General features: G+C 43.2%; 2 protein-coding genes across 2 annotated transcripts in view; one reads left to right on the top strand and one right to left on the bottom strand.

The window, feature by feature from the left end:
- Positions 1-6,364, top strand: part of LOC118376266 (protein Jade-1-like) — a 72,880-nt gene extending 66,516 nt beyond the window's left edge. Inside the window, exon 11 of the mRNA XM_052501126.1 lies at positions 5,131-6,364. Within this exon, the coding sequence (XP_052357086.1) occupies positions 5,131-6,194 (1,064 nt within the window). The 3' untranslated portion in view covers positions 6,195-6,364. The remainder of the gene's footprint in view (positions 1-5,130) is intronic.
- Positions 6,365-7,126: 762 nt separating this feature from the next.
- LOC127917967 (histone-lysine N-methyltransferase NSD2-like) overlaps positions 7,127-27,350 on the bottom strand; it is a 44,973-nt gene continuing 24,749 nt past the window's right edge. The window contains 8 exon segments of the mRNA XM_052501127.1: positions 7,127-7,874; positions 9,219-9,420; positions 11,103-11,212; positions 11,360-11,422; positions 11,425-11,500; positions 13,568-13,684; positions 18,094-18,363; positions 18,516-18,619. Coding sequence (XP_052357087.1) covers positions 7,711-7,874; positions 9,219-9,420; positions 11,103-11,212; positions 11,360-11,422; positions 11,425-11,500; positions 13,568-13,684; positions 18,094-18,363; positions 18,516-18,619 — 1,106 coding nt within the window. The 3' untranslated portion in view covers positions 7,127-7,710.

The following is a 27,350-nucleotide window of genomic DNA, read 5'->3' on the forward strand; positions in this document are numbered from 1 at the left end:
ATTCTAAATGGGATGGATGCCCTGTTCTGATTCTAAATGGGATGGGTGTTCTGATTCTCTGTCTTGTTCTGATTCTAAATGGGATGGATGTCCTGTTCTGATTCTAAATGGGATGGATGTTCTGATTCTAAATGGATTCTGATTCTAAATGGGATGTCTTGTTCTGATTCTAAATGGGATGGGTGTTCTGATTCTAAACGGGATGGGTGTCTTGTTTTGATTCTAAATGGGATGGTGTCTTGTTCTGATTCTAAACGGGGTGGATGTCCTGTTCTGATTCTAAATGGGATGGATGTCCTGTTCCGATTCTAAATGGGATGGATGTCCTGTTCCGATTCTAAATGGGATGGATGTCCTGTTCCGATTCTAAATGGGATGGATGTCCTGTTCCGATTCTAAATGGGATGGATGTCCTGTTCCGATTCTAAATGGGATGGATGTTTTGATTCTAAATGGGATGGATGTTTTGATTCTAAATGGGATGGATGTTTTGATTCTAAATGGGATGGATGTTTTGATTCTAAATGGGATGGATGTTCTGATTCTAAATGGGATGGATGTTCTGATTCTAAATGGGATGGATGTTTTGATTCTAAATGGGATGGATGTTTTGATTCTAAATGGGATGGATGTCCTGTTTTGATTCTAAATGGGATTTATGTTCTGATTCTAAATGGGATGGATGTTCTGATTCTAAATGGGATGGATGTTCTGATTCTAAATGGGATGGATGTTCTGATTCTAAATGGGGTGGATGTCCTGTTTTGATTCTAAATGGGATGGATGTCCTGTTCTGATTCTAAATGGGATGGATGTTCTGATTCTAAATGGGATGGATGTTCTGATTCTAAATGGGATGGATGTTCTGATTCTAAATGGGGTGGATGTCCTGTTCTGATTCTAAATGGGATGGATGTCCTGTTCTGATTCTAAATGGGATGGATGTTCTGATTCTAAATGGGATGGATGTTCTGATTCTCAATGGGATGGGTGTTCTGTTCTGTTTCTCAATGGGATGGATGTTCTGTTCTGATTCTAAATGGGATGGATGTTCTATTCTGATTCTAAATGGGATGGATGTTTTGATTCTAAATGGGATGGGTGTTCTGATTCTAAACGGGATAGGTGTCTTGTTCTGATTCTAAACGGGGTGGATGTCCTGTTCTGATTCTAAATGGGATGGATGTCCTGTTCTGATTCTAAATGGGATGGATGTCCTGTTCCGGTTCTAAATGGGATGGATGTTCTGATTCTAAATGGGATGGATGTTCTGATTCTAAATGGGATGGATGTTTTGATTCTAAATGGGATGGATGTTTTGATTCTAAATGGGATGGATGTCCTGTTTTGATTCTAAATGGGATTTATGTCCTGTTTTGATTCTAAATGGGATGGATGTTCTGATTCTAAATGGGATGGATGTTCTGATTCTAAATGGGATGGATGTTTTGATTCTAAATGGGATGGATGTTTTGATTCTAAATGGGATGGATGTTTTGATTCTAAATGGGATGGATGTTTTGATTCTAAATGGGATGGATGTTTTGATTCTAAATGGGATGGATGTTTTGATTCTAAATGGGATGGATGTTTTGATTCTAAATGGGATGGATGTTTTGATTCTAAATGGGATGGATGTTTTGATTCTAAATTGGAGGGATGTTCTGATTCTAAATGGGGTGGATGTCCTGTTTTGATTCTAAATGGGATGGATGTTTTGATTCTAAATGGGGTGGATGTCCTGTTTTGATTCTAAATGGGATGGATGTTTTGATTCTAAATGGGATGGATGTTTTGATTCTAAATGGGATGGATGTCCTTTTGATTCTAAATGGGATGTCCTCTTCTGATTCTAAATGGGATGTCCTCTTCTGATTCTAAATGGGATGGATGTTCTGATTCTAAATGGGATGGATGTTCTGATTCTAAATGGGATGGATTTTCTGATACTAAATGGGATGGATGTCCTGTTCTGATGCTAAATGGGATGGATGTCCTGTTCTGATTCTAAATGGGATGGATGTCCTGTTCTGATTCTAAATGGGATGGATGTCCTGTTTGGATTCTAAATGGGATGGATGTTCTCATTCTAAATGGGATGGATGTTTTGATTCTAAATGGGATGGATGTTTTGATTCTAAATGGGATGGATGTCCTGTTTTGATTCTAAATGGGATGGATGTCCTGTTTTGATTCTAAATGGGATGATGTCTGTTTCTGATTCTAAATGGGATGGATGTTCTGATTCTAAATGGAATGATGTTCTGATTCTAAATGGGATGGATGTTCTGTTCTGATTCTCAATGGGATGGATGTTCTTTCTGATTCTAAATGGGATGAATGTTCTATTCTGATTCTAAATGGAATGGGTGTCCTGTTCTGATTTTAAATGGGATGGGTGCCCTGTTCTGATTCTAAATGGGATGGGTGTTCTGATTCTAAACGGGATGGGTGTCTTGTTCTGATTCTAAATGGGATGGATGTCCTGTTCTGATTCTAAATGGGATGGATGTCCTGTTCTGATTCTAAATGGGATGGATGTCCTGTTCTGATTCTAAATGGGATGGATGTCCTGTTCTGATTCTAAATGGGATGGATTTTCTGATACTAAATGGGATGGATGTCCTGTTCTGATGCTAAATGGGATGGATGTCCTGTTCTGATTCTAAATGGGATGGATGTCCTGTTTGGATTCTAAATGGGATGGATGTTCTCATTCTAAATGGGATGGATGTTTTGATTCTAAATGGGATGGATGTTTTGATTCTAAATGGGATGGATGTCCTGTTTTGATTCTAAATGGGATGGATGTCCTGTTTTGATTCTAAATGGGATGGATGTCCTCTTCTGATTCTAAATGGGATGTCCTCTTCTGATTCTAAATGGGATGGATGTTCTGATTCTAAATGGAATAGATGTTCTGATTCTCAATGGGATGGATGTTCTGTTCTGTTTCTCAATGGGATGGATGTTCTGTTCTGATTCTAAATGGGATGGATGTTTTGATTCTAAATGGGATGGGTGCCCTGTTCTGATTCTAAATGGGATGGGTGCCCTGTTCTGATTCTAAATGGGATGGGTGTTCTGATTCTAAACGGGGTGGATGTCCTGTTCTGATTCTAAATGGGATGAATGTCCTGTTCTGATTCTAAATGGAATGGGTGTCCTGTTCTGATTCTAAATGGAATGTCTTGTTCTGATTCTAAATGGGAGGGATGTTCTGATTCTAAATGGGATGGGTGCCCTGTTCTGATTCTAAATGGGATGGGTGTCCTGTTCTGATTCTAAACGGTGTGGATGTCCTGTTCTGATTCTAAATGTGATGGATGTCCTGTTCCGATTCTAAATGGGATGGGTGTCCTGTTCTGATTCTAAATGGGATGGGTGTCCTGTTCTGATTCTAAATGGGATGGGTGTCCTGTTCTGATTCTAAATGGGATGGATGTCCTGTTCTGATTCTAAATGGGATGGATGTTCTGTTCTGATTCTAAATGGGATGGATGTTCTATTCTGATTCTAAATGGGATGGATGTTCTGTTCTGATTCTAAATGGGATGGATGTTTTGATTCTAAATGGGATGGGTTCTGATTCTAAACGGGATGGGTGTCTTGTTCTGATTCTAAACGGGATGGGTGTCTTGTTCTGATTCTAAACGGGGTGGATGTCCTGTTCTGATTCTAAATGGGATGAATGTCCTGTTCTGATTCTAAATGGAATGGGTGTCCTGTTCTGATTCTAAATGGGATGTCTTGTTCTGATTCTAAATGGGAGGGATGTTCTGATTCTAAATGGGATGGGTGCCCTGTTCTGATTCTAAATGGGATGGATGTCCTGTTCCGATTCTAAATGGGATGGATGTCCTGTTCCGATTCTAAATGGGATGGATGTTTTGATTCTAAATGGGATGGATGTTTTGATTCTAAATGGGATGGATGTTCTGATTCTAAATGGAATAGATGTTCCGATTCTAAATGGGATGGGTGTCCTGTTCTGATTCTAAATGGGATGGGTGTTCTGATTCTAAATGGGATGGGTGTTCCTGTTCTGATTCTAAATGGGATGGATGTTGTTGATTCTAAATGGAGGGGTTCTGATTCTAAATGGGTGGATGTCCTGTTTGATTCTAAATGGGATGGATGTCCTGTTTTGATTCTAAATGGGATGGATGTTCTGATTCTAAAATGGGATGGATGTTCTGATTCTAAATGGGAGGGATGTTCTGATTCTAAATGGGATGGGTGCCCTGTTCTGATTCTAAATGGGATGGTGTCCTGTTCTGATTCTAAATGGGATGGGTGTCTTGTTCTGATTCTAAATGGGATGGATGTTCTGATTCTAAATGGGGTGGATGTTCTGTTCTGATTCGAAATGGGAGGGTGTTCTGATTCGAAATGGGAGGGATGTTCTGATTCGAAATGGGAGGGATGTTCTGATTCTAAATGGGGTGGTTGTCCTGTTTTGATTCTAAATGGGATGGGTGTTCTGATTCTAAATGGGAGGGATGTTCTAATTCTAAATTGGAGGGATGTTCTGATTCTAAATGGGATGGGTGCCCTGTTCTGATTCTAAATGGGATGGGTGCCCTGTTCTGATTCTAAACGGGATGGGTGTCTTGTTCTGATTCTAAACGGGGTGGGTGTCCTGTTCTGATTCTAAATGGGATGGATGTCCTGTTCTGATTCTAAATGGGATGGATGTCCTGTTCCGATTCTAAATGGGATGGGTGTCCTGTTCTGATTTCTAAATGGGATGGATGTTCTGATTCTAAATGGGGTGGATGTTCTGATTCTAAATGGGATGGATGTTCTGATTCTAAATGGGGTGGATGTTCTGTTCTGATTCTAAATGGGGTGGATGTTCTGTTCTGATTCGAAATGGGAGGGATGTTCTGATTCTAAATGGGGTGGTTGTCCTGTTTTGATTCTAAATGGGATGGATGTTCTGATTCTAAATGGGATGGATGTTCTGATTCTAAATGGGATGGATGTTCATTCATGGGGATGACTTGTTTACTGTGTCCTTGTTGGATATTAATGTTCCTGATGTTTAAATGTGGAATATTTCCCTCTTTAGGCAGAGCAGTGTAATGTCCAGTTGAACCTGTGCTAACCCTGTGTTGTCTTCATCAGGGTGTCTGAACGACAGCGTGCGTCTCAGTGTGGTTTCGGCCCCAGTGGCGGTGTTGGGGTACAGTGGCCTGAAGACCCAGAGGAGAGACCGAGGGAGGGGAGGGCACCGGAGAGGAGGCCTACATCTACTACACAGTCTGACTGAGGGGGGTAGACACGTCAGAGGACAGACGGACAACTCCAGCAAACTGAAGACAGAAAGTAGCAGACCCAGAATAGAGGGTAGGAGGAGCCTGAGGAAGGAGGCCCAAGAACCTGAGCAGCAGCAGAAGAGCATTAGCAGGAGGAGAGAGGAGGACCAGGGAAGGGTGGATAGGAGGAGGAGGAGGAGGAGGAGGAGAGGAGAGAAGGAACAGGGAATGGAGGAGAGGACAGGAGAGGAGGACAATGGAACAGAGAGGAGAGGAGGAGAGGAAAGCTCTCCAATCAAAGCCAAAACCAGACTGGGGTCAAAGGCCAGTGAGAAACCAGCCAGTAGGGTCAGTGATATGACTGATGCTAAACCAGCCAATAGAATGAGTGAAGCTAGGGTTAGGTTAACTAGGATCAAGGTTCATCATGTGACTGAGGCTAGGGTCAGGTTAACGAGGGTTAGGGTTACTGATCATGTGACTGAAGTGAAGGGAAGGAAGGTGAGGCTCAGCGGAACAGACAGCCAATCTGATCCTAGAGACACCAATGTATCCATGACAACCAAACACAACAGTTGGCTGGCCAGTGGGCCTGGTGGAAGCCATCTTAAGAACTGGGGTAAGTTCAGAATCCCGAAGAGGAGCGAGAGGCCAAAGGAGGAGCCATCAAACCCCAACCCCCCACAGCGCAGACCTCCTAACCCCAACCCCCCACAGCGCAGACCTCCTAACCCCAACCCCCCACAGCGCAGACCACTGCACAGTGAGCTGTCGTACCCCAGGAGACGACTCCGTACAGAGAGCGATGGGTACTCTTCTGCTAATTCTGAAACTCCGCCCAGTGGGCTGGACATGAAGGCATGTCACGCCCACCAGCTGAGGGGTGGGGCCTATGGCTCTGACATCATCCACCAAGGGGTTCTAGCCTCCTGATGACATCATCCTGCTGAGATGCAACACTTGAAACAAACAGCACCATGTTTATAGAAAATGAAGCTAGCCCAAGGTTGCTTTTTATAATCAAATTTACAGAACTGATATTTATTTTATCATTTGTAATGTTGTATATATTTTCAATTGTTATCAATAAAAAGTTAAGATTATTTTTCAGTGAATGTATTATAACAATTAACTCTAGACATGCTCATAGCCTCAACAAAATCACACCTGACAACTTTTTTTGTTGAAGCATAAGCCATGTATTTAATTTGTAGTTTGGAAATCACATTATAGCACTTGCAATCAAAGAATGGTCAAGCATTAATGATTAGTAGAAAATGAATGGAAATTTAACCTGAAACCATACAATGAGTCAGAATAATATTTCTAGAAACCCTTGAACCAACAATTGCTGATGCTGTGGTGTTTGAGTAATGAACTAGATAGACAGTCAGGAAGGTTAGTGTTTAAGCGATCGCTGATGTGTTAGATGGTGGGATCGACGTTTAAAGGTCATTTCTGAATTTCTGATTGAGTGGACAAATGCTGCCTCCACTAACACTGACCTTCAGCGATACGGTATGAGCAGGGCGGGTCTGATCTAGGACCTGTCTATAAGGCAAAACGGCCCAGAGCTTAAGACTGAAACCACCTTTATTATTAGTGTTTGCACTAAAGACACAGGATGGCTGGGCTTGGAACAAATTATTTTTACAGAAAAGTATTTTGTACCATTGACGGCTGCATCATTGTTATGACCAGTTCTGTCATGTCTTAAATAAATTCACTCTTAAAAACACCTCAATGTGTTTCCTGGACAGGTTAAGGGATTGAGAATCAGCTGTCATTAGACAATGTGTAAATGTTAGACTTCTCCAGCAGATCGTGGACCACAAACTGGACAAAAAATTAAGAGTGTACTGAACTAACTTCAAATAAAGTCCTCTTTATTCCGGTATTAAAGCCACAGGTACATATAGAGGTCAGCAGCAACGTGATGGAGTTTCAGCTCTAATAACTCTGAACAGGTGGGCATCACATTACTCAAATGAAAACAATATGCAGTACTTGCCTATAGTAAACGTAAGTCAAGACTTATCCATAGTGCCTTACGATATTACTTCAGATAAAAACAGTTTCAACCTGGTACTAACAATATTCCAGTATTTTCATTTTGGTCTTTCATATACATACACACATATATATATATATATATATATATACACACACACAACTACTGGGGAGAGGAATGATGAGACTAATGCTGTATCTGTCTGAGGTGCCATGTTGTCTTTGTGCTTTCTACCACAGTGCAGACAAACACAACAGGTACAAGCTGAGTGGAAGGACCCGATTGGTTGAATGAGCTGTTGAGAAAATCCCTGATGAGAGAGACATACAGTGCTGTCAGTCATATTGAAAACATTATTATGGAGTTGGGTCATGTTCTGCTGCAGGTCGGCCTCTCTTGGAGCATTTAGAGGCACCTGATCAGTCAGTCCGCTCCAGGTCAGGGGTCATCGTGCTCCTGGCAGCAGAGTTGTCCGGTGTGGAGCCAGGGCCGTAGCGCCCCCTCCTGGTGGTTCTTGCAGAATGAGTTGGGGCACAGCTGGCAGAAGGCCTCAGATGGCTTCCCACACACGTCACAGTGGTGCCACGGGCAGTCCCAGCGCCCTGAAACATAAACATACACTGAACAAAAATATAAAATGCAACGTGTGTTTTTTCATGAGCTGAAATATATAAAACAATCCCTGAAATGTTATATTCAAAAAGCTTATCGTCAATGTTGTTTGCATTTCTCCTGTGCCAAGATAATCCATCCACCTGACAGGTGTGGCACATCATGATCATTACACTTGTGCTGGGGACAATAAAAGATCACAAATAGTGCTGAGGAGTATTTCTGTCTGTAATAAAGCCATTTTGTGGGTAAAAACTGATTCTGATTGGCTGGGCAGACCTTTCACCCAACTGGGTGGGTCTATGCCCAGTCATGGCTGCTCCCCTGCCCAATCATGGCTGCTCCCCTGCCCAATCATGGCTGCTCCCCTGCCCAATCATGTTAAATGTATAGATTAGAGCCCAATGAATTTATTTCAACTGACTGATTTGCTTCTATGAACTATAACTCAGTAAAATCTTTGAAATTGTTGGATTTATATTTTTGTTCAGCATATACACTACCGTTCAAAAGTTTGGGGTCACTTAGAAATGTCCTTGTCTATTAAAATAATATTGATTGATCAGAAATACAGTGTAGACATTGTTAATGTTGTAAATGACTTGTAGCTGGAAACTGCAGATTTTTTTATAGAATATAGAGGCCCATTATCAGCAACCATCACTCCTGTTTTCCAATGGCACGTTGTGTTGGCCTTTTAAAATGATAAACTTGGATTAGCCAATTGATCATTAGAAAACCCTTTTGCAATTATGTTAGCACAGCTGAAAACTGTTTCTGGCATCTTTAAATCAGGATAACAAAGAACTTTCTTCTGAAACTCGTCAGTCTATTCTTGTTCTGAGAAAGAAAGGCTATTCCATGCGAGAAATTGCCAAGAAACTGAAGATCTTGTACAACGCCTGGCTTCTACTCCCGTCACCTCCCTGACCAAGGCCTTGGTGTTTCCAAGCTTCCATTTAAGACTGACGGAGGTCACGGTCTTCTTGGGGACCTTCAATGCTGCAGAAATGTTTTGGTTGAGAGAACGCTAAGAGTGTGCAAAGTTGTCATCAAGGCAAAGGGTGACTACTTTGAAGAACTTCAAATATAAAATATATTTTGATTTGTTTAAAACTTTTTTGGTTACTACATGATTCCATATGTGTTATTTAATAGTTTTGATGTCAACACTTATTCTACAATGTAGAAAATAGTAAACATACAGAAAAACCCTGGAATAAGTAGGTGTCCAAACTTTTGATTGGTACTGTACACAGTCCCAGCGCCCTGAAATATAATATACACATAACATTAGAATAGCCATCTGTCCAGAGTTAGAAGTTTGGGTCTACCAAAGGGTCTCTTGGTTCGGTCCAGGCAGGAGAGGTGGAAGGCCTTGGTGCAGCTCTTCTTGTCACACAGAACCAGCTGCCCTCCGTCTCCACAGCGGAAACACTCGTCCTCAGACTCCTTCCCCTCGTTCCGTGTCCGACGCTTCTTCACTTTCTTCTTGGCTTTCTTCCCCTTGGGCTCCGCGGCCTGGAAACCGGAGGCCTGGACAGGACACAACAGTCAGAGGTCTGGACAGGACACAACAGTCAAGAGGTCTGGACAGGACACAACAGTCAAGAGGTCTGGACAGGACACAACAGTCAAGAGGTCTGGACAGGAAACAACAGTCAAGAGGTCTGGACAGGAAACAATAGTCAAGAGGTCTGGACAGGACACAACAGTCAAGAGGTCTGGACAGGAAACAACAGTCAAGAGGTCTGGACAGGAAACAACAGTCAAGAGGTCTGGACAGGACACAACAGTCAAGAGGTCTGGACAGGACACAATAGTCAAGAGGTCTGGACAGGAAACAACAGTCAGAGGTCTGGACAGGACACAACAGTCAAGAGGTCTGGACAGGAAACAATAGTCAAGAGGTCTGGACAGGACACAACAGTCAAGAGGTCTGGACAGGAAACAACAGTCAAGAGGTCTGGACAGGAAACAATAGTCAAGAGGTCTGGACAGGACACAACAGTCAGAGGTCTGGTCAGGAAACAATAGTCAGAAGTCTGGACAGGACACAACAGTCAAGAGGTCTGGACAGGACACAACAGTCAAGAGGTCTGGACAGGACACAACAGTCAAGAGGTCTGGACAGGACACAACAGTCAAGAGGTCTGGACAGGAAACAACAGTCAGAGGTCTGGACAGGAAACAACAGTCAGAGGTCTGGACAGGAAACAACAGTCAGAGGTCTGGACAGGAAACAACAGTCAGAGGTCTGGACAGGACACAATAGTCAAGAGGTCTGGACAGGACACACATTACATTTACATTTAAGTCATTTAGCAGACGCTCTTATCCAGAGCGACTTACAAATTGGTGCATACACCTTATGACAACCAGTGGAACAGCCACTTGCATCTAAATCTTGTTGGGGGGTGAGAAGGATTACTTACTAGGAAACAACAGTCAGAGGTCTGGACAGGAAACCAGTCAGAGGTCTACCCAATAGTCAGAGGTCTAGGTAAGTCAAGAGGTCTGGACAGGAAACAACAGTCAGAGGTCTGGTCTGGACAGGAAACAATAGTCAGAGGTCTGGACAGAGTCTGGAAACAATAGTCAAGAGGTCTGGACAGGAAACAACAGTCAAGAGGTCTGGACAGGAAACAACAGTCAGAGGTCTGGACAGGAAACAACAGTCAGAGGTCTGGACAGGAAACAACAGTCAGTTAGTCAGAGGCCTGGACAGGAAACAACAGTCAAGAGGTCTGGACAGGAAACAATAGTCAAGAGGTCTGGACAGGACACAACAGTCAAGAGGTCTGGACAGGACACAACAGTCAGAGGTCTGGTCAGGAAACAATAGTCAGAGGTCTGGTCAGGAAACAATAGTCAGAGGTCTGGTCAGGAAACAATAGTCAGAGGTCTGGACAGGACACAACAGTCAAGAGGTCTGGACAGGAAACAACAGTCAGAGGTCTGGACAGGAAACAACAGTCAGAGGTCTGGACAGGAAACAACAGTCAGAGGTCTGGACAGGAAACAACAGTCAGAGGTCTGGACAGGACACAACAGTCAGTCAGTCAGGAAAGGAAACAACAGTCAGTCAGTCAGAGGCCTGGACAGGAAACAACAGTCAGAGGTCTGTTAGATGACCCCGTGGAACAGATGGAACTGTTGGAAAAGTATGGATGTTGAAAATCTACTCGTCTTTTCTGTATGTACCAAGAGATGCCAACTCACCTTTGGCGGTCTCCAAGGAAACCACTACAGTTGGGAGCCCCACAGCGACACACAGTCTTCTCGTTACCAAGGCAATCCAGGTTGTAGTTGAAGGTGAGCTCTGTCCCTGTATACCACAACAATAGAATATTACCACAACTAACTCTGACATTATGACAATAAACCAAACAGCATTAGACGTCTCTAACCACACAAGTCATTGAGTAAAGTATTTTACAATAATGACCTAACCAAGGAGATGGTTGATTCTCACCAGCAGGGATGTCACAGACAGCGAAGAGCCCAACCCTGGTATCTCCGTTCACCGTCCATTTCTCGTCTCACAGTTGGGCTGGCAGCTGTGGTTCATGAAGCGGGAGTAGTTCCCTTTAGGGCCGGCGTCTATAATCCGATCCTGGAAACACAGGTCAGGCTGGTGAAGAGGTATGCAGTAACAGATGAAGATTGATACAGCTGTAGATGTGTAGTATTAAAGTAGAGCTACAGATGTATAGTATTAAAGTAGAGCTACAGATGTATAGTATTAAAGTAGAGCTACAGATGTGTAGTATTGAAGTAGAGCTACATGTGTAGTATTAAAGTAGAGCTACAGATGTGTAGTATTGAAGTAGAGCTACAGATGTCTAGTATTGAAGTAGAGCTACAGATGTCTAGTATTGAAGTAGAGCTACAGATGTCTAGTATTGACTTAGAGCTAGTTATAGCTATATAGTATGTAGTATTGTTTTCTGTAATGTCACAGAGATCTTGAGTGTAACATCCCCAAAGCAATACTGTTCCTCTGGCTCTGGCAGTCAAAGACACGGCCACAGACAGGCAGGTCCTCCAATGCTGGAGCAGACAGCTCTTCTCTGTCCTGGCAACCCAGTGGTGGAACGCTGACGCTAGGACAGCAGTCCCTGCCCATCTTCCGTAAACATCTGACACCCAACCTCTTCAATAAGAATTTTAAATAATCCCACAGCACCACCCACAAACCCCCTCCCCTTTACTAGCTCTGATACGCTGATATATATTTTTATTAATAAAGTAGCCGTCTATGATATGTGGCTGTCCCACCTAGCTATTTTAAGATGAATGCAGTGACAGTAAATCGCTCTGGATTAGAGCATCCGCTAAATGACAAAAATGTACATTTACTGCACCAGGGAGGATAGTGTACTACACCAGGGAGGATAGTGTACTACACCAGGGAGGATAGTGTACTTACACCAGGGAGGATAGTGTACTTACACCAGGGAGGATAGTGTACTTACACCAGGGAGGATAGTGTACTACACCAGGGAGGATAGTGTACTTACACCAGGGAGGATAGTGTACTTACACCAGGGAGGATAGTGTACTTACACCAGGGAGGATAGTGTACTACACCAGGGAGGATAGTGTACTACACCAGGGAGGATAGTGTACTACACCAGGGAGGATAGTGTACTGCACCAGGGAGGATAGTGTACTGCACCAGGGAGGATAGTGTACTGCACCAGGGAGGATAGTGTACTGCACCAGGGAGGATAGTGTACTGCACCAGGGAGGATAGTGTACTGCACCAGGGAGGATAGTGTACTACACCAGGGAGGATAGTGTACTACACCAGGGAGGATAGTGTACTACACCAGGGAGGATAGTGTACTACACCAGGGAGGATAGTGTACTACACCAGGGAGGATAGTGTACTACACCAGGGAGGATAGTGTACTACACCAGAGAGGATAGTGTACTACACCAGAGAGGATAGTGTACTACACCAGGGAGGATAGTGTACTACACCAGGGAGGATAGTGTACTACACCAGGGAGGATAGTGTACTACACCAGGGAGGATAGTGTACTACACCAGGGAGGATAGTGTACTACACCAGGGAGGATAGTGTACTACACCAGGGAGGATAGTGTACTACACCAGGGAGGATAGTGTACTACACCAGGGAGGATAGTGTACTACACCAGGGAGGATAGTGTACTACACCAGGGAGGATAGTGTACTACACCAGGGAGGATAGTGTACTACACCAGGGAGGATAGTGTACTACACCAGGGAGGATAGTGTACTACACCAGGGAGGATAGTGTACTACACCAGGGAGGATAGTGTACTACACCAGGGAGGATAGTGTACTACACCAGGGAGGATAGTGTACTACACCAGGGAGGATAGTGTACTACACCAGGGAGGATAGTGTACTACACCAGGGAGGATAGTGTACTACACCAGGGAGGATAGTGTACTACACCAGGGAGGATAGTGTACTACACCAGGGAGGATAGTGTACTACACCAGGGAGGATAGTGTACTACACCAGGGAGGATAGTGTACTACACCAGGGAGGATAGTGTACTACACCAGGGAGGATAGTGTACTACACCAGGGAGGATAGTGTACTACACCAGGGAGGATAGTGTACTACACCAGGGAGGATAGTGTACTACACCAGGGAGGATAGTGTACTACACCAGGGAGGATACCTTGTCGATGGTGAGCATGTAGAAGTGAGTGATGTCATTCTCCTGGTAGTACTTGATCCTGGAGCGACATTCCTCTTCATCGATCAGCTCTCCGATGTACTCATTCACAAACTCACCCTGCGGAGAAGTATTCACCAATCAGATCACAGATATACCCTCACCAAATCAGATTACAGATTTCCTTGTTGCCCACCAGGGAACTATCATGGTCCAACCAAATCAAAATCAAATTTTATTTGTCACATACACATGGTTAGCAGATGTTAACACCAGTGGAGGAAATGCTTGTGCTTCTAGTTCCGACAATGCAGTAATAACCAACAAGTAGTGTAGCTACACCAGGGAGGATAGTGTACTAACAAGGATTGTACTAACAAAAACTACTACCTTATACACAAGTGTAAAGTGATAAAGAATATGTACATAAAGGGATGAATGAGTGATGGTACAGAGCAGCATAGGTAAGATACAGTAGATGGTATTGAGTGCAGTATATACATATGGGATGAGTATGTAAACAAAGGGGCATAGTTAGTGGCTAGTGATACATGTATTACATAAGGATGCAGTAGATGATATACAGTCCAGTATATACATATACATATGAGATGAATAATGTAGGGTAAGTAAACATTATATTAGGTAGCATTGTTTAAAGTGGCTAGTGATATATTTCACCAAATTTCCCATCAATTCCCATTATTAAAGACAACATCATTTCCCCTTCAGGAAATCTCAAAATATTTGGAATGGGTCCCCAGATGTTAAAAAGTTCTAAAGCTTGAACTTCTAGTTCCGACAATGCAGTAATAACCAACAAGTAATCTAGCTAACATGGTTCTCAAAACTCTGACCGTAGGTGCACAAGTGTAAAGTGATAAAGAATATGTACATAAAGATATATGAATGAGTGATGGTACAGGAGCATAGGCAAGATACAGTAGATGGTAAGGAAGGCCCTAAACATATGAGATGAGTATGTAAACCCCTGCATATGTGGCCATTGTTAATTTATTACTTTATTTAGTAAATATTTTCTTAACTATTTTTGAACTACATATGAGATGGTTATGGACTTGTAAGTAAACATTTATTAGGTAGCATTGTTTGTATTCAGATTTCACTTGAGGTCTATAATGTTCCCATTCAGCATTTCACTATTAAAGACAACACCATTGTATTCAGCAGACTTCACTGAATGGGTCTACTACACCTGTAAAAAGTTCTCATTTCACTGAACCTGAGGGCATCTACTATCACCTGTTGTATTCATCATTTCACTGTAAGGTCTACTACACCTGTTGTATTCATCATTTCACTGACGTCCAGGTCTACTACCACCTGTTCAAAGGAAGGTAAACATGTCATCAGTAACCCCTGTATGTAGCCATTGTTAATTTATTACTTTATTTAGTATTTTCAACTATTTTTTTCATTGTGGTTATGGTCTACATTACTTGGTAACCTGTTGTATTCAGCATTTCACTGTGAGGTCTACTACACCTGTTGTATTCAGCATTTCACTGTGAGGTCTACTACACCTGTTGTATTCATCATTTCACTGTGAGGTCTACTACACCTGTTGTATTCAGCATTTCACTGTAGGTCTACTACACCTGTTGCATTTCACTGTGAGGTCTACTACACCTGTTGTATTCATCATTTCACTGTGAGGTCTACTACACCTGTTGTATTCAGCATTTCACTGTGAGGTCTACTACACCTGTTGTATTCAGCATTTCACTAGGTCTACACCTGTTGTATTCAGCATTTCACTGTGAGGTCTACTACACCTGTTGTATTCATCATTTCACTGTGAGGTCTACTACACCTGTTGTATTCAGCATTTCACTGTGAGGTCTACTACACCTGTTGTATTCATCATTTCACTGTGAGGTCTACTACACCTGTTGTATTCAGCATTTCACTGTGAGGTCTACTACACCTGTTGTATTCAGCATTTCACTGTAAGGTCTACTACACCTGTTGTATTCAGCATTTCACTGTAAGGTCTACTACACCTGTTGTATTCATCATTTCACTGTAAGGTCTACTACACCTGTTGTATTCATCATTTCACTGTGAGGTCTACTACACCTGTTGTATTCAGCATTTCACTGTGAGGTCTACTACACCTGTTGTATTCAGCATTTCACTGTGAGGTCTACTACACCTGTTGTATTCAGCATTTCACTGTGAGGTCTACTACACCTGTTGTATTCAGCATTTCACTGTGAGGTCTACTACACCTGTTGTATTCATCATTTCACTGTAAGGTCTACTACACCTGTTGTATTCAGCATTTCACTGTGAGGTCTACTACACCTGTTGTATTCAGCATTTCACTGTGAGGTCTACTACACCTGTTGTATTCAGCATTTCACTGTGAGGTCTACTACACCTGTTGTATTCAGCATTTCACTGTGAGGTCTACTACACCTGTTGTATTCATCATTTCACTGTGAGGTCTACTACACCTGTTGTATTCAGCATTTCACTGTGAGGTCTACTACACCTGTTGTATTCAGCATTTCACTGTGAGGTCTACAACACCTGTTGTATTCAGCATTTCACTGTGAGGTCTACTACACCTGTTGTATTCAGCATTTCACTGTGAGGTCTACTACACCTGTTGTATTCAGCATTTCACTGTGAGGTCTACTACACCTGTTGTATTCAGCATTTCACTGTAAGGTCTACTACACCTGTTGTATTCAGCATTTCACTGTGAGGTCTACTACACCTGTTGTATTCATCATTTCACTGTAAGGTCTACTACACCTGTTGTATTCAGCATTTCACTGTGAGGTCTACTACACCTGTTGCATTTCACAAATGTATATATATACAGTGGAGCAAAAAAAGTATTTAGTCAGCCACCCATTGTGCAAGTTCTCCCACTTAAAAAGATGAGGGAGGCCTGTAATTGTCATCATAGGTACACTTCAACTATGACAGACAAAATTAGAAAAAAAAAATCCAGAAAATCACATTGTAGGATTTTTAATGAATTTATTTGCAAATTATGGTGGAAAATAAGTATGAAAATTACAGGCCTCTCATCTTTTTAAGTGGGAGAACTTGCACAATTGGTGGCTGACTAAATACTTTTTTGCCCCACTGTATTTTTAAACAGAAATACGTTATTTACATAAGTATTCAGACCTTTTGCTATGAGAGTTGAAATAGAGCTCAGCTGCATCCTGTTTCCATTGATCATCCTTGAGATGTTTCTACAACTTGATTGGAGTCCACCTGTGGTCAATTCAATTGATTGGACATGATTTGGAAAGGCACACACCTGTCTATATAAGGTCCCACAGTTGACAGTACATGTCAGAGCAAAAACCAAGCCATGAGGTGGAAGGAATTCTCCATAGAGCTCAGAGACAGGACTGTGTCGAGGCACAGATCTGGGGAAGGGTACCAATACATTTCTGCAGCGTTGAAGTTCATTCTCCATAGAGCTCAGAGACAGGATCGTGCAGCATTGACGGTCCCCAGTGGCCTCCCAGTGGAAGAAGTTTGGAACCACCAAGACTCTTCTTAGAGCTGACCACCCGGCCAAACTGAGCAATTGGGGGAGAAGGGCATTGGTCAGGGAGGTGACCAAGAACCCGATGGTCACTGACACCCGAGCTCCTCTGTGGAGATGGGAGAACCTTCCAGAACCATCTCTGCAGCACTTCACCAAATCAGGCCTTTATGGTAGAGTGGCCAGACGGAAGCAACTCCTCAGTTAAAGGCACGACAGCCCACTTGGAGTTTGCCAAAAAGGCAACTAAACGACATAGACAATGAGAAACAAGATTCTCTGGTCTGATGAAACCAAGAGTTTACTCTTTGGCCTGAATGCCAAGCGTCACGTCTGGAGGAAACTTGGCACCATCCCTATGGTGAAGAATGGTGGTGGCAGCATTATTCAGTGGCAGGGACTGGGAGACTAGTCAGGATCAAGGGAAAGATGAACCGAGCAAAGTACAGAGATCCTTGATGGAAACCTGCTCCAGAGCAGTCAGGACCTCAGATTGGTGCGAAGGTTCACCTTCCAACAGGACAATGACACTAAGCACACAGCCAAGACAACGCAGGAGTGGCTTCAGGACAAATCTCCGAATGTCCTCGAGTGGCCCAGCCAGAGCCTGGACTCGAACATCTCTGGAGAGACTTGAAAATAGCTGTGCAGCGACGCTCCCCATCTAACCTGACAGAGCTTGAGAGGAAACTCCCCAAATACAGGTGTGGCAAGCTTGTAGCATCATACCCAAGAAGACTCGAGGCTGTAATCGCTGCCAAAGGTGCTTCAACAAAGTTCTGAATAAAGGGTCTGAATTCTTGGTAAATTGGATATTTTTAATACATTTGAAAAATTATAAAAATGCTATTTTGCTTTGTCATTATATCGTGTGTAGATTGATGAAGGAAAAAACGAAATAATAAATTTTAGAATAAGGCTGTAAAAGTAACAAAATGTAGTCAAGGGGTCTGAATACTTTCCAAATGCACTGTATATATAATAAATATACCTTCTTAATATCCCGTAGTGCCACCAGGCCCCAGCCCTTGCCAGCAGTCTTGATGATCTTCGTCTCTGGGTAGTGTCTCTTGGTGAAGTCCCGGTTGCAGCATCGCTCTGCGTTGGGACAGACCTGAGGGTGGCACTCGTACATCAACATCCTGTTCAGGCATTCTGACTCAAACCCACACGGCTTCTCGTCCGTGGGCTTACAGTTACACTTGGGAATCTCCGACACGTCGGCTGTGTAGACCTGCACCCGGCCACAGGGCTTGTTGATCTGCAGAACACACACACACACACACAGGGGAGAACAACTATTACATACATGGAATATATCAAAACTGGACTGGGTTGAACTGAGTTTGATGGACTGGGTTAGACAGTTTCACGACAGAATTAAGAGTACCGTTAAAGGGTTAGAGTTCAGACCTTGATGTATTTGTACGGAGGTGGTTTCCGGTTGTTCTCCTGCGCTTCCTTGGCCTCACGTTCCATCTTGATCTCCTTGAAGCGAGTCTCCGCCTCCAACAGCGCTGGAGAGAGATTATATTGTTATATTCTGTTGTCTTACAGTTATACTATAACCAATATATTTATAACATGTAATTATAAACTCAGCAAAAAAAGAAACATCCATTTTCAGGACCCTGTCTTTCAAAGATAATTAGTAAAAATCATAATAACTTCACAGATCTTCATTGTAAAGGGTTTAAACACTTTTTCCAATGCTTGTTCAATGGACCATAAACAATTAATGAGCATGCACCTGTGGAACGGTCGTTAAGAATCGAACAGCTTACAGACGGTGGGCAATTAAGGTCACAGTTATAAAAACTTAGGACACTAAAGAGGCCTTTCTACTACTGACTCTGAAAAACACCAAAAGATGCCCAGAGATCCTTATCTGCGTGAACGTGCCTTCGGCAAGGAGGCCTGAGGACTGCAGATGTGGCCACGGCAATAAATCGCAACGTCCGTACTGTGAGACGCCTTAGACAGCGCTTCAGGGAGACAGGACGGACAGCTGATCGTCCTCACAGTGGCAGACCACGTGTAACAACACCTGCACAGGATTGCTACATCTGAACATCGCACCTGCGGGACAGGTACAGGAGGGCAACAACAACTGCCCGAGTTACATCAGGAACGCACAATCCCTCCATCAGTGCTCAGACTGTCCCCAATAGGCTGAGAGAGGCTGGACTGAGGGCTTATAGGCCTGTTGTAAGGCAGGTCCTCACTTGACATCACTGGCAACAACATTGCCTATGGGCACAAACCCACCATCGCTGGACCGGACAAGACTGGCAAAAAGTGCTCTTCACTAACGAGTCGCCGTTTTGTCTCACAAGGGGTGATGGTCGGATTTGCGTTTATCATCGAAGGAATGCGTTGCACCGAGGCCTGTACTCTGGAGCGGGATCGATTTGCAGGTGGAGGGTCCGTCGTGGTCGGTGTGTCGCAGCATCATCGGACTGAGCTTGTTGTCATTGCAGGCAATCTCAACGCTGTGTGTTACAGGGAAGACATCCTCCTCCCTCATGTGGTACACTTCCTGCAGGCTCATCCTGACATGACCCTCCAGCATGACAATGCCACCACGCATAGAACGAGCAGTAAGTCTGATTTCCTGCAAGAAAGGAATGTCAGTGTTCTGCCATGGCCAGTGAAGATCCCGGATCTCAATCCCATTGAGCACGTCTGGGACCTGTTGGATCGGAGGGTGAGGGCTAGGGCCATTCCCCACAGAAATGTCCGGGACCTTGGTGGAAAAGTGGGTTGACATCTCACAGCAAGAACTGTCAAATCTAGTGCAGTCCATTAAGAGATGCACTGCAGTACGTACTTTTGAACTTTGACCAAAAGTAAGTGTTTCTTGCTCCATGGCAAGAAATGTGAGCTGATTGGCTCTCTGCTAGACACTAATAAAAGACCCATCAAATCTGGCCCTGTGCCCTCGCTGAATAGTGGCATTGAACACTTTAGCAGGAATCTCTCTTCACAACTGGCTACGTGATTGCAGTTTAATGGGTGTAACTTTTGTGGACAAATCATTGGGTTCCTGGATTACTTCAGAGAATTATACATTGAGACAATGACCTATCAATGACCCAAGCCCAGCTCAGTTAATGTACATTATACCAGGGGCGTTGAAAGACAAAGTAACCTAATATGTGTCCCTCTAACTGCCCTGTTCCTACAGCTATTGTATGCAGTAATCATGTGCCTACGAACCAGATTTAATACTGATAGCACTGAGGCCATAAAAAAAGTCCACTGTGTGCAGCTCACCCTACACTAACATAAACAACATGACCATATCTACTTCTGCTAAGCTTCCCAGTAAAACAATAGAAACAAGCATCCGAGAAGAAGTGCTCAAAATAGCCCATGTTAACATATGTAGCTTTAAGAAACAAGGTTTATGAAATCATTAAAGCATTGTATTTGGGACAAATCATTCACTAAACTGTAAACTTAAACTATATCTTGTAATAAATAATGTGAAAATTGAGCAAGTTGAGGTGACTAAACTGCTTGGAGTAACCCTGGATTGTAAACTGTCATGGTCAAAACATATTGATACAACAGTAGTTGAGATGGGGAGAAGTCTGTCCATAATAAAGCGCTGCGCTGCCTTCTTAAACACTATCAGCAAGGCAGGTCCTACAGGCCCTAGTTTTAGAGCTAACGTCAATAATATGCATGTCAATCTCTCCTGCCTCAAAGTGGAGGAGAGATTGATTTCATAACTGCTTGTATTTATGAGAGGTATTGACAAGATGAATGCACCGAGCTGTCTGTTTAAATTACTGGTGCACAGCTCAGACACCCATGGATACCCCACCTCACAGCCCCCAAGTCCAGAACAGACTATGGGAGGCACACAGTACTACATAGAGCCATGACTACATGGAACTCTATTCCACAGTACTACATAGAGCCATGACTACATGGAACTCTATTCCACAGTACAACATAGAGCCATGACTACATGGAACTCTATTCCACAGTACTACATAGAGCCATGACTACATGGAACTCTATTCCACAGTACTACATAGAGCCATGACTACATGGAACTCTATTCCACAGTACTACATAGAGCCATGACTACATGGAACTCTATTCCACAGTACTATTACATAGAGCCATGACTACATGGAACTCTATTCCACAGTACTACATAGAGCCATGACTACATGGAACTCTATTCCACATCAAGCCATGACTACATGGAACTCTATTCATTCCACATCAAGTAACTGATGCAAGCAGTAAAATTAGATTTAAAAAACAGAAAAATACACCTTATGTAACAGCGGGGACTGTGAAGAGACACACACACACACACACACACACACAGTATAATTAAAATAAAGATTAAAGATAATTATGGAACATCAGTGACCGTGAAAGCAACAAACATAGGGACAGACATGCATAAACACAATAACATACGGACTATACAAACACACATACTGTAGATGTGGTAGTGGTGGAGTAGGGGCCTGAGGGCACACAGTGTGTTGTGAAATCTGTGTATGTATTGTAATGCTTTTAAAATGTTAGAACTGCCTTAAATTTGCTGGACCCCAGGAAGAGTAGGGCAGCAGTTAAAGGGAATCCATAATAAATACAAAAATACTCGTCAGGATCGAGGGAAAGAGCAAAGTACAGAGATATCCTTGATGAAAATCTGCTCGAGGCACTCAGGACCTCAGACTGGGGCGAAGGTTGACCTAACAGGACAACAACCCTAAGCACACAGCCAAGACAAGGCACGAGTGGCTTCAGGACAAGTCTCAATGTCCTTGGGTGGCCCTGCCAGAGCCCGGACTTGAACACGATCTTACAACTCTGGAGAGATCTGAAAATAGCTGTGCAGAGACACTCCCCATCCAACCTGACAGAGCTTGAGAGGATCTGCAGAAAAGGGGAGAAACTCCCCAAACACAGGTGTCCCTAACTTAGAATCATACCCAAGACTTGAGGTATATATATATATATATATATATATACACACTACCGTTCAAAAGTAGAAGTAGAAATGTAGAAATGTCCTTGTTTTTGAAAGAAAAGCAATTATTTGTCCATTAAAATAACATCAAATTGATCAGAAATACAGTGTAGAAATTGTTAAACTGGAAAATGCAGATTTTTAAATGGAATATCTACATAGGTCCATTATCAGCAACCCTCACTCGTTTTCCAATGGCATGCTGTGTTAGCTTATCCAAGTTTATCATTTTAAAAGGCTAATTGATCATTAGAAAACCTGTTTGCAGTTATGTTAGCACAGGTGAAAACTGTCCTGATTAAAGAAGCAATAAAACTGGCCTTCTTTAGACTAGTTGAGTATCTGGAGCATCATCAGCTATGACTTTGATTACAGGCTCAAAATGGCCAGAAACAAATCACTTTCTTCTGAAACTCGTCAGTCTATTCTTGTTCTGAGAAATGATGGCTATTCCATGCGAGAAATTGCCAAGAAACTGAAGATCTCATACAACACTGTGGACTACTCCCGTCACAGAACAGCGCAAACTGTCTCTAACAAGAAAAGAAAGAGTGGGAGGCCCCGGTGCACAACTGAGCAAGAGGACAAGTACATTAGTGTGTCTAGTTTGAGAAACAGACGCCTCAACTGGCAGCTTCATTAAATAGTACCCGCAAAACCACAGTCTCAACGTCAACAGTGAAGAGGCGACTCAGGAATGCTGGCCTTCTAGGCAGAGTTCCTCTGTCCAGTGTCTGTGTTCTTTTGCCCATCTTTTATTTTTATTGGCCCATCTGAGATGTGGCTTTTTCTTTGCAACTCTGCCTAGAAGGCCAGCATCCCGAAATCACCTCTTCACATATGGTATCATGTAGAAAATCAAAGAGTTAAATCATAATATTTTTTTGAATCTTCAAAGAAGCCACCCATTCTCTCAACCAGCTTCACCTGGAATGCTTTTCCAACAGTCTTAAAACCTGTTAATCCTACCCCCTACTTTTTCAAACATTCTGTTAAAAATCGTGCAACATTTCAGCGTCCTGCTACTCATGCCAGGAATATAGTATATGCATATGATTAGTATGTGTGGATAGAAAACACTGACGTTTCTAAAACTGGTTAAATCACGGCTGTGACTATAACAGAGCCTGCGTTTCATCGAAAAGCCCAAGGAAAACTGATCACTGAAAACTGGAAAAAGTATCAATGCGCCACTTGCATTGTAAGTGCTTCACTTATATATATATATATATCTATCACACACACAGTTGAAGTCAGAAGTTTACCTACACTTAGGTTGGAGTCATCAAAACTCCTTTTTCAACCACTCCACAAAATTCTTATTAACAAACGATAGTTTTGGAAAGTCGGTTAGGACATCTACTTTGTGCATGACACAAGTCATTTTTCCAACAATTGATTACAGACAGATGATTTCACTGTATCACAAATCCAGTGGGTCAGAAGTTTACATACACTACATTGACTATGCCTTTAAACAGCTTGGAAAATTCCAGAAAATTATGTCACGGCTTTAGAAGCTTCTGATAGTCTAATTGACATCCTTCGAGTCAATTGGAGGTGTACCTGTGGATGTTTCAAGGTCTACCTTCAAACTCAGTGCCTCCTTGCTTGACACCATGGGAATATCAAAAGAGATCAGCCAAAACCTCCTCAAATCACAAAATTCTAGACCTCCACAAATCTGCTTCATCCTTGGGAGCAATTTCCAAATGCCTGAAGGTACCACGTTCATCTGTACAAACAATAGTACGCAAGTATAAACACAATGCGACCATGCAGCCATCATACCGCTCAGGAAAGAGACGCGTTAAGTCTCCTAGAGATGAACGTGCTTTGGTGAGAAAAGTGCAAATCGATCCCAGAACAACAGCAAAAGACCTTGTGAAGATGCTGAAGAAAACAGGTACAAAAGTATCTATATCCACAGTAAAACGAGTCCTATAATCGACATAACCTGAAAGGCTGCTCAGCAAGGAAGAAGCCACTGCTCAAAAACCGACATAAAAAAAAAAAAAAAAGCCAGGCTACGGTTTGCAACTGCACATGGGGACAAAGATTGTACTTTTTGGAGAAATGTCCTCTGGTCCGATTAAACAAAAATGTAACTGTTTGGCCATAATGACCATCATTTTGTTTGGAGGAGAAAGGGGAGGCTTGCAAGCCGAAGAACACCATCTCAACCACGAAGCACGGGGTGGCAGCATAATGTTGAGGGGGTGCTTTGTTGCAGGAGGGACTGGTGCACTTGACAAAATAGATGGCATCACGACGGAGGAAAATTATGTGAATATATTGAAGCAGCATCTCAAGACAGTCTGGAAGTTAAAGCTTGGTCGCATATGGGTCTTCCAAATGGACAATGACCCCAAGCATACTTCCAAAGTTGTGGCAAAATGGCTTAAGGACATCAAAGTCAAGGTATTGGAGTGGCCATCACAAAGCCCTGACCTCAATCCCATAGAAAATGTGTGGGCAGAACTGAAAAAGCGTGTGCGGGCAAGGAGGCCTACAAACCTGACTCAGTTACAGCAGCTCTATCAGGAGGAATGGGCCAAAATTCACCCAACTTATTGTGGGAAGCTTGTGGAAGGCTACCCGAAATGTTTGAACCAAGTTAAACAATTTAAAGGCAATGCTACCAAATACTAATTGAGTGTATGTAAACTTCTGACCCACTGGGAATGTGATCAAAGAAATAAAAGCTGAAATAAATCACTCTCTCTACTATTATTCTGACATTTCGCAAGTGGTGATCCTAACTGACCTAAAACAGGGAATATTTACTTGGATTAAATGTCAGGAATTGTGAAAAACTGAATTTAAATGTATTTGGCTAAGGTGTATGTAAACTTCCGACTTCAACTGTACATTCACACACTACATGATCAAAAGTCTGCTCTAACATGTCATTCCAACATCTCTGGCATTAATATGGAGTTGGTCCCCCCCTTACTGCTATAACAGCCTCCACTTTTCTGGGAAGGCTTTCCACTAGATGTTGGAACATTGCTGCTATAACAGCCTCCACTCTTCTGGGAAGGCTTTCCACTAGATGTTGGAACATTGCTGCTATAACAGCCTCCACTATTCTGGGAAGGCTTTCCACTAGATGTTGGAACATTGCTGCTATAACAGCCTCCACTCTTCTGGGAAGGCTTTCCACTAGATGTAGGAACATTGCTGCTATAACAGCCCCCACTCTTGTGGGAAGGCTTTTCCACTAGATGTTGGAACATTGCTGCTATAACAGCCTCCACTATTCTGTGAAGGCTTTCCACTAGATGTTGGAACATTGCTGCTATAACAGCCTCCACTCTTCTGGGAAGGCTTTCCACTAGATGTTGGAACATTGCTGCTATAATAGCCTCCACTCTTCTGGGAAGGTTTTCCACTAGATGTTGGAACACTGCTGCTATAATAGCCTCCACTCTTCTGGGAAGGCTTTCCACTTGATGTTGGAACATTGCTGCTATAACAGCCTCCACTCCTCTGGGAAGGCTTTCCACTAGATGTTGGAACATTGCTGCTATAACAGCCTCCACTATTCTGGGAAGGCTTTCCACTAGATGTTGGAACATTGCTGCTATAACAGCCTCCACTCCCCTGGGAAGGCTTTCCCCTAGATGTTGGAACATTGCTGCTATAACAGCCTCCACTCTTCTGGGAAGACGTTCCACTAGATGTTGGAACATTGCTGCTATAACAGCCTCCACTCTTCTGGGAAGGCTTTCCACTAGATGTAGGAACATTGCTGCTATAACAGCCTCCACTCTTCTGGGAAGGCTTTCCACTAGATGTAGGAACATTGCTGCTATAACAGCCTCCACTCTTCTGGGAAGGCTTTCCACTAGATGTAGGAACATTGCTGCTATAACAGCCTCCACTCTTCTGGGAAGGCGTTCCACTAGATGTTGGAACATTGCTGCTATAACAGCCTCCACTCCCCTGGGAAGGCTTTCCACTAGATGTTGGAACATTGCTGCTATAACAGCCTCCACTCTTCTGGGAAGGCTTTCCACTAGATGTAGGAACATTGCTGCGATAACAGCCTCCACTCTTCTGGGAAGGCTTTCCACTAGATGTAGGAACATTGCTGCTATAACAGCCTCCACTCTTCTGGGACGGCTTTCCACTAGATGTAGGAACATTGCTGCTATAACAGCCTCCACTCTTCTGGGAAGGCGTTCCACTAGATGTTGGAACATTGGAAGCAAGTCCCCGTTTCATTCGGCCACTAGAGCATAAGTGAGGTCGGGCACTGATGTTGGGCGATTAGGCCTGGCTCTTAGTCAGCATTCCAATTCATCCCAAAGGTGTTTGATGGGGTTGAGGTCGGGCTCTCAAGGCCAGTCAAGTTCTTCCACACCGATCGACAAACTATTTCTGTCTGACCTTGCTTTGTGCACAGGGGCGTTGTCATGCTGAAACAGGAAAGGGCTGTTACGACAAAGTTGGAAGCACAGAATCGTCTAGAATGTGATTGTATGCTGTAGCGTTAAGATGTCCCTTCACTGGAACTATCCCTCCTCCACCAAACTTTACAGTTGGCACTTACGCATTGGGGCAGGTAGCGTTCTCCTGGCATCGCCAAACCCAAATTTGTCCCTTCAGATGTGCCAGATGGTGAAGGGTGATTCAAGACTCGTTTCCACTGCTCAAAAATCCAATGGCGGCGAGCTTTACACAATCCAGTCGACGCTTGGAAATGCACACGGTGATCTTAGTCTTGTTTGTGGCTGTCAACCCATTTCATGAAGCTCCAGACGAACAGTTCTTGTGCTGATGTTGCTTCCAGAGGCAGTTTGGAACTCAGTAGTGAGTGTTGCAACCGAGGACAGGTCATTTAAACGCGTTACGCACTTCAGCACTCTGCAGTCCCGTTCTGTGAGCTTGTGTGGCCTGCCACTTTTTATTTTTTTTAATATTTTTTTTTAACCTTTATTTTACTAGGCAAGTCAGTTAAAAACAAATTCTTATTTTCAACGACGGCCTAGGAACAGTGGGTTAACTGCCTGTTCAGGGGCAGAACGACAGACTTGTTGCTTGTCAGCTCGGGGATTCGAACTTGCAACCTTTCGGTTACTAGTCCAACACTCTAACCACTAGGCTCCCCTGCCGCCCCACTTCATGGCTGAGCCGTTGTTGCTCCTAGACGTTTCCACTTCACAATTACAGCACTTAGTAAATCAGGGCAGAAATCTGGTGAACTGACTAGTTGGAAATGACGGTGCACGTTGAAA

Source organism: Oncorhynchus keta, unplaced genomic scaffold, assembly GCF_023373465.1.
Source record: "Oncorhynchus keta strain PuntledgeMale-10-30-2019 unplaced genomic scaffold, Oket_V2 Un_contig_1254_pilon_pilon, whole genome shotgun sequence".
Classification (NCBI taxonomy): Eukaryota; Metazoa; Chordata; class Actinopteri; order Salmoniformes; family Salmonidae; genus Oncorhynchus; species Oncorhynchus keta.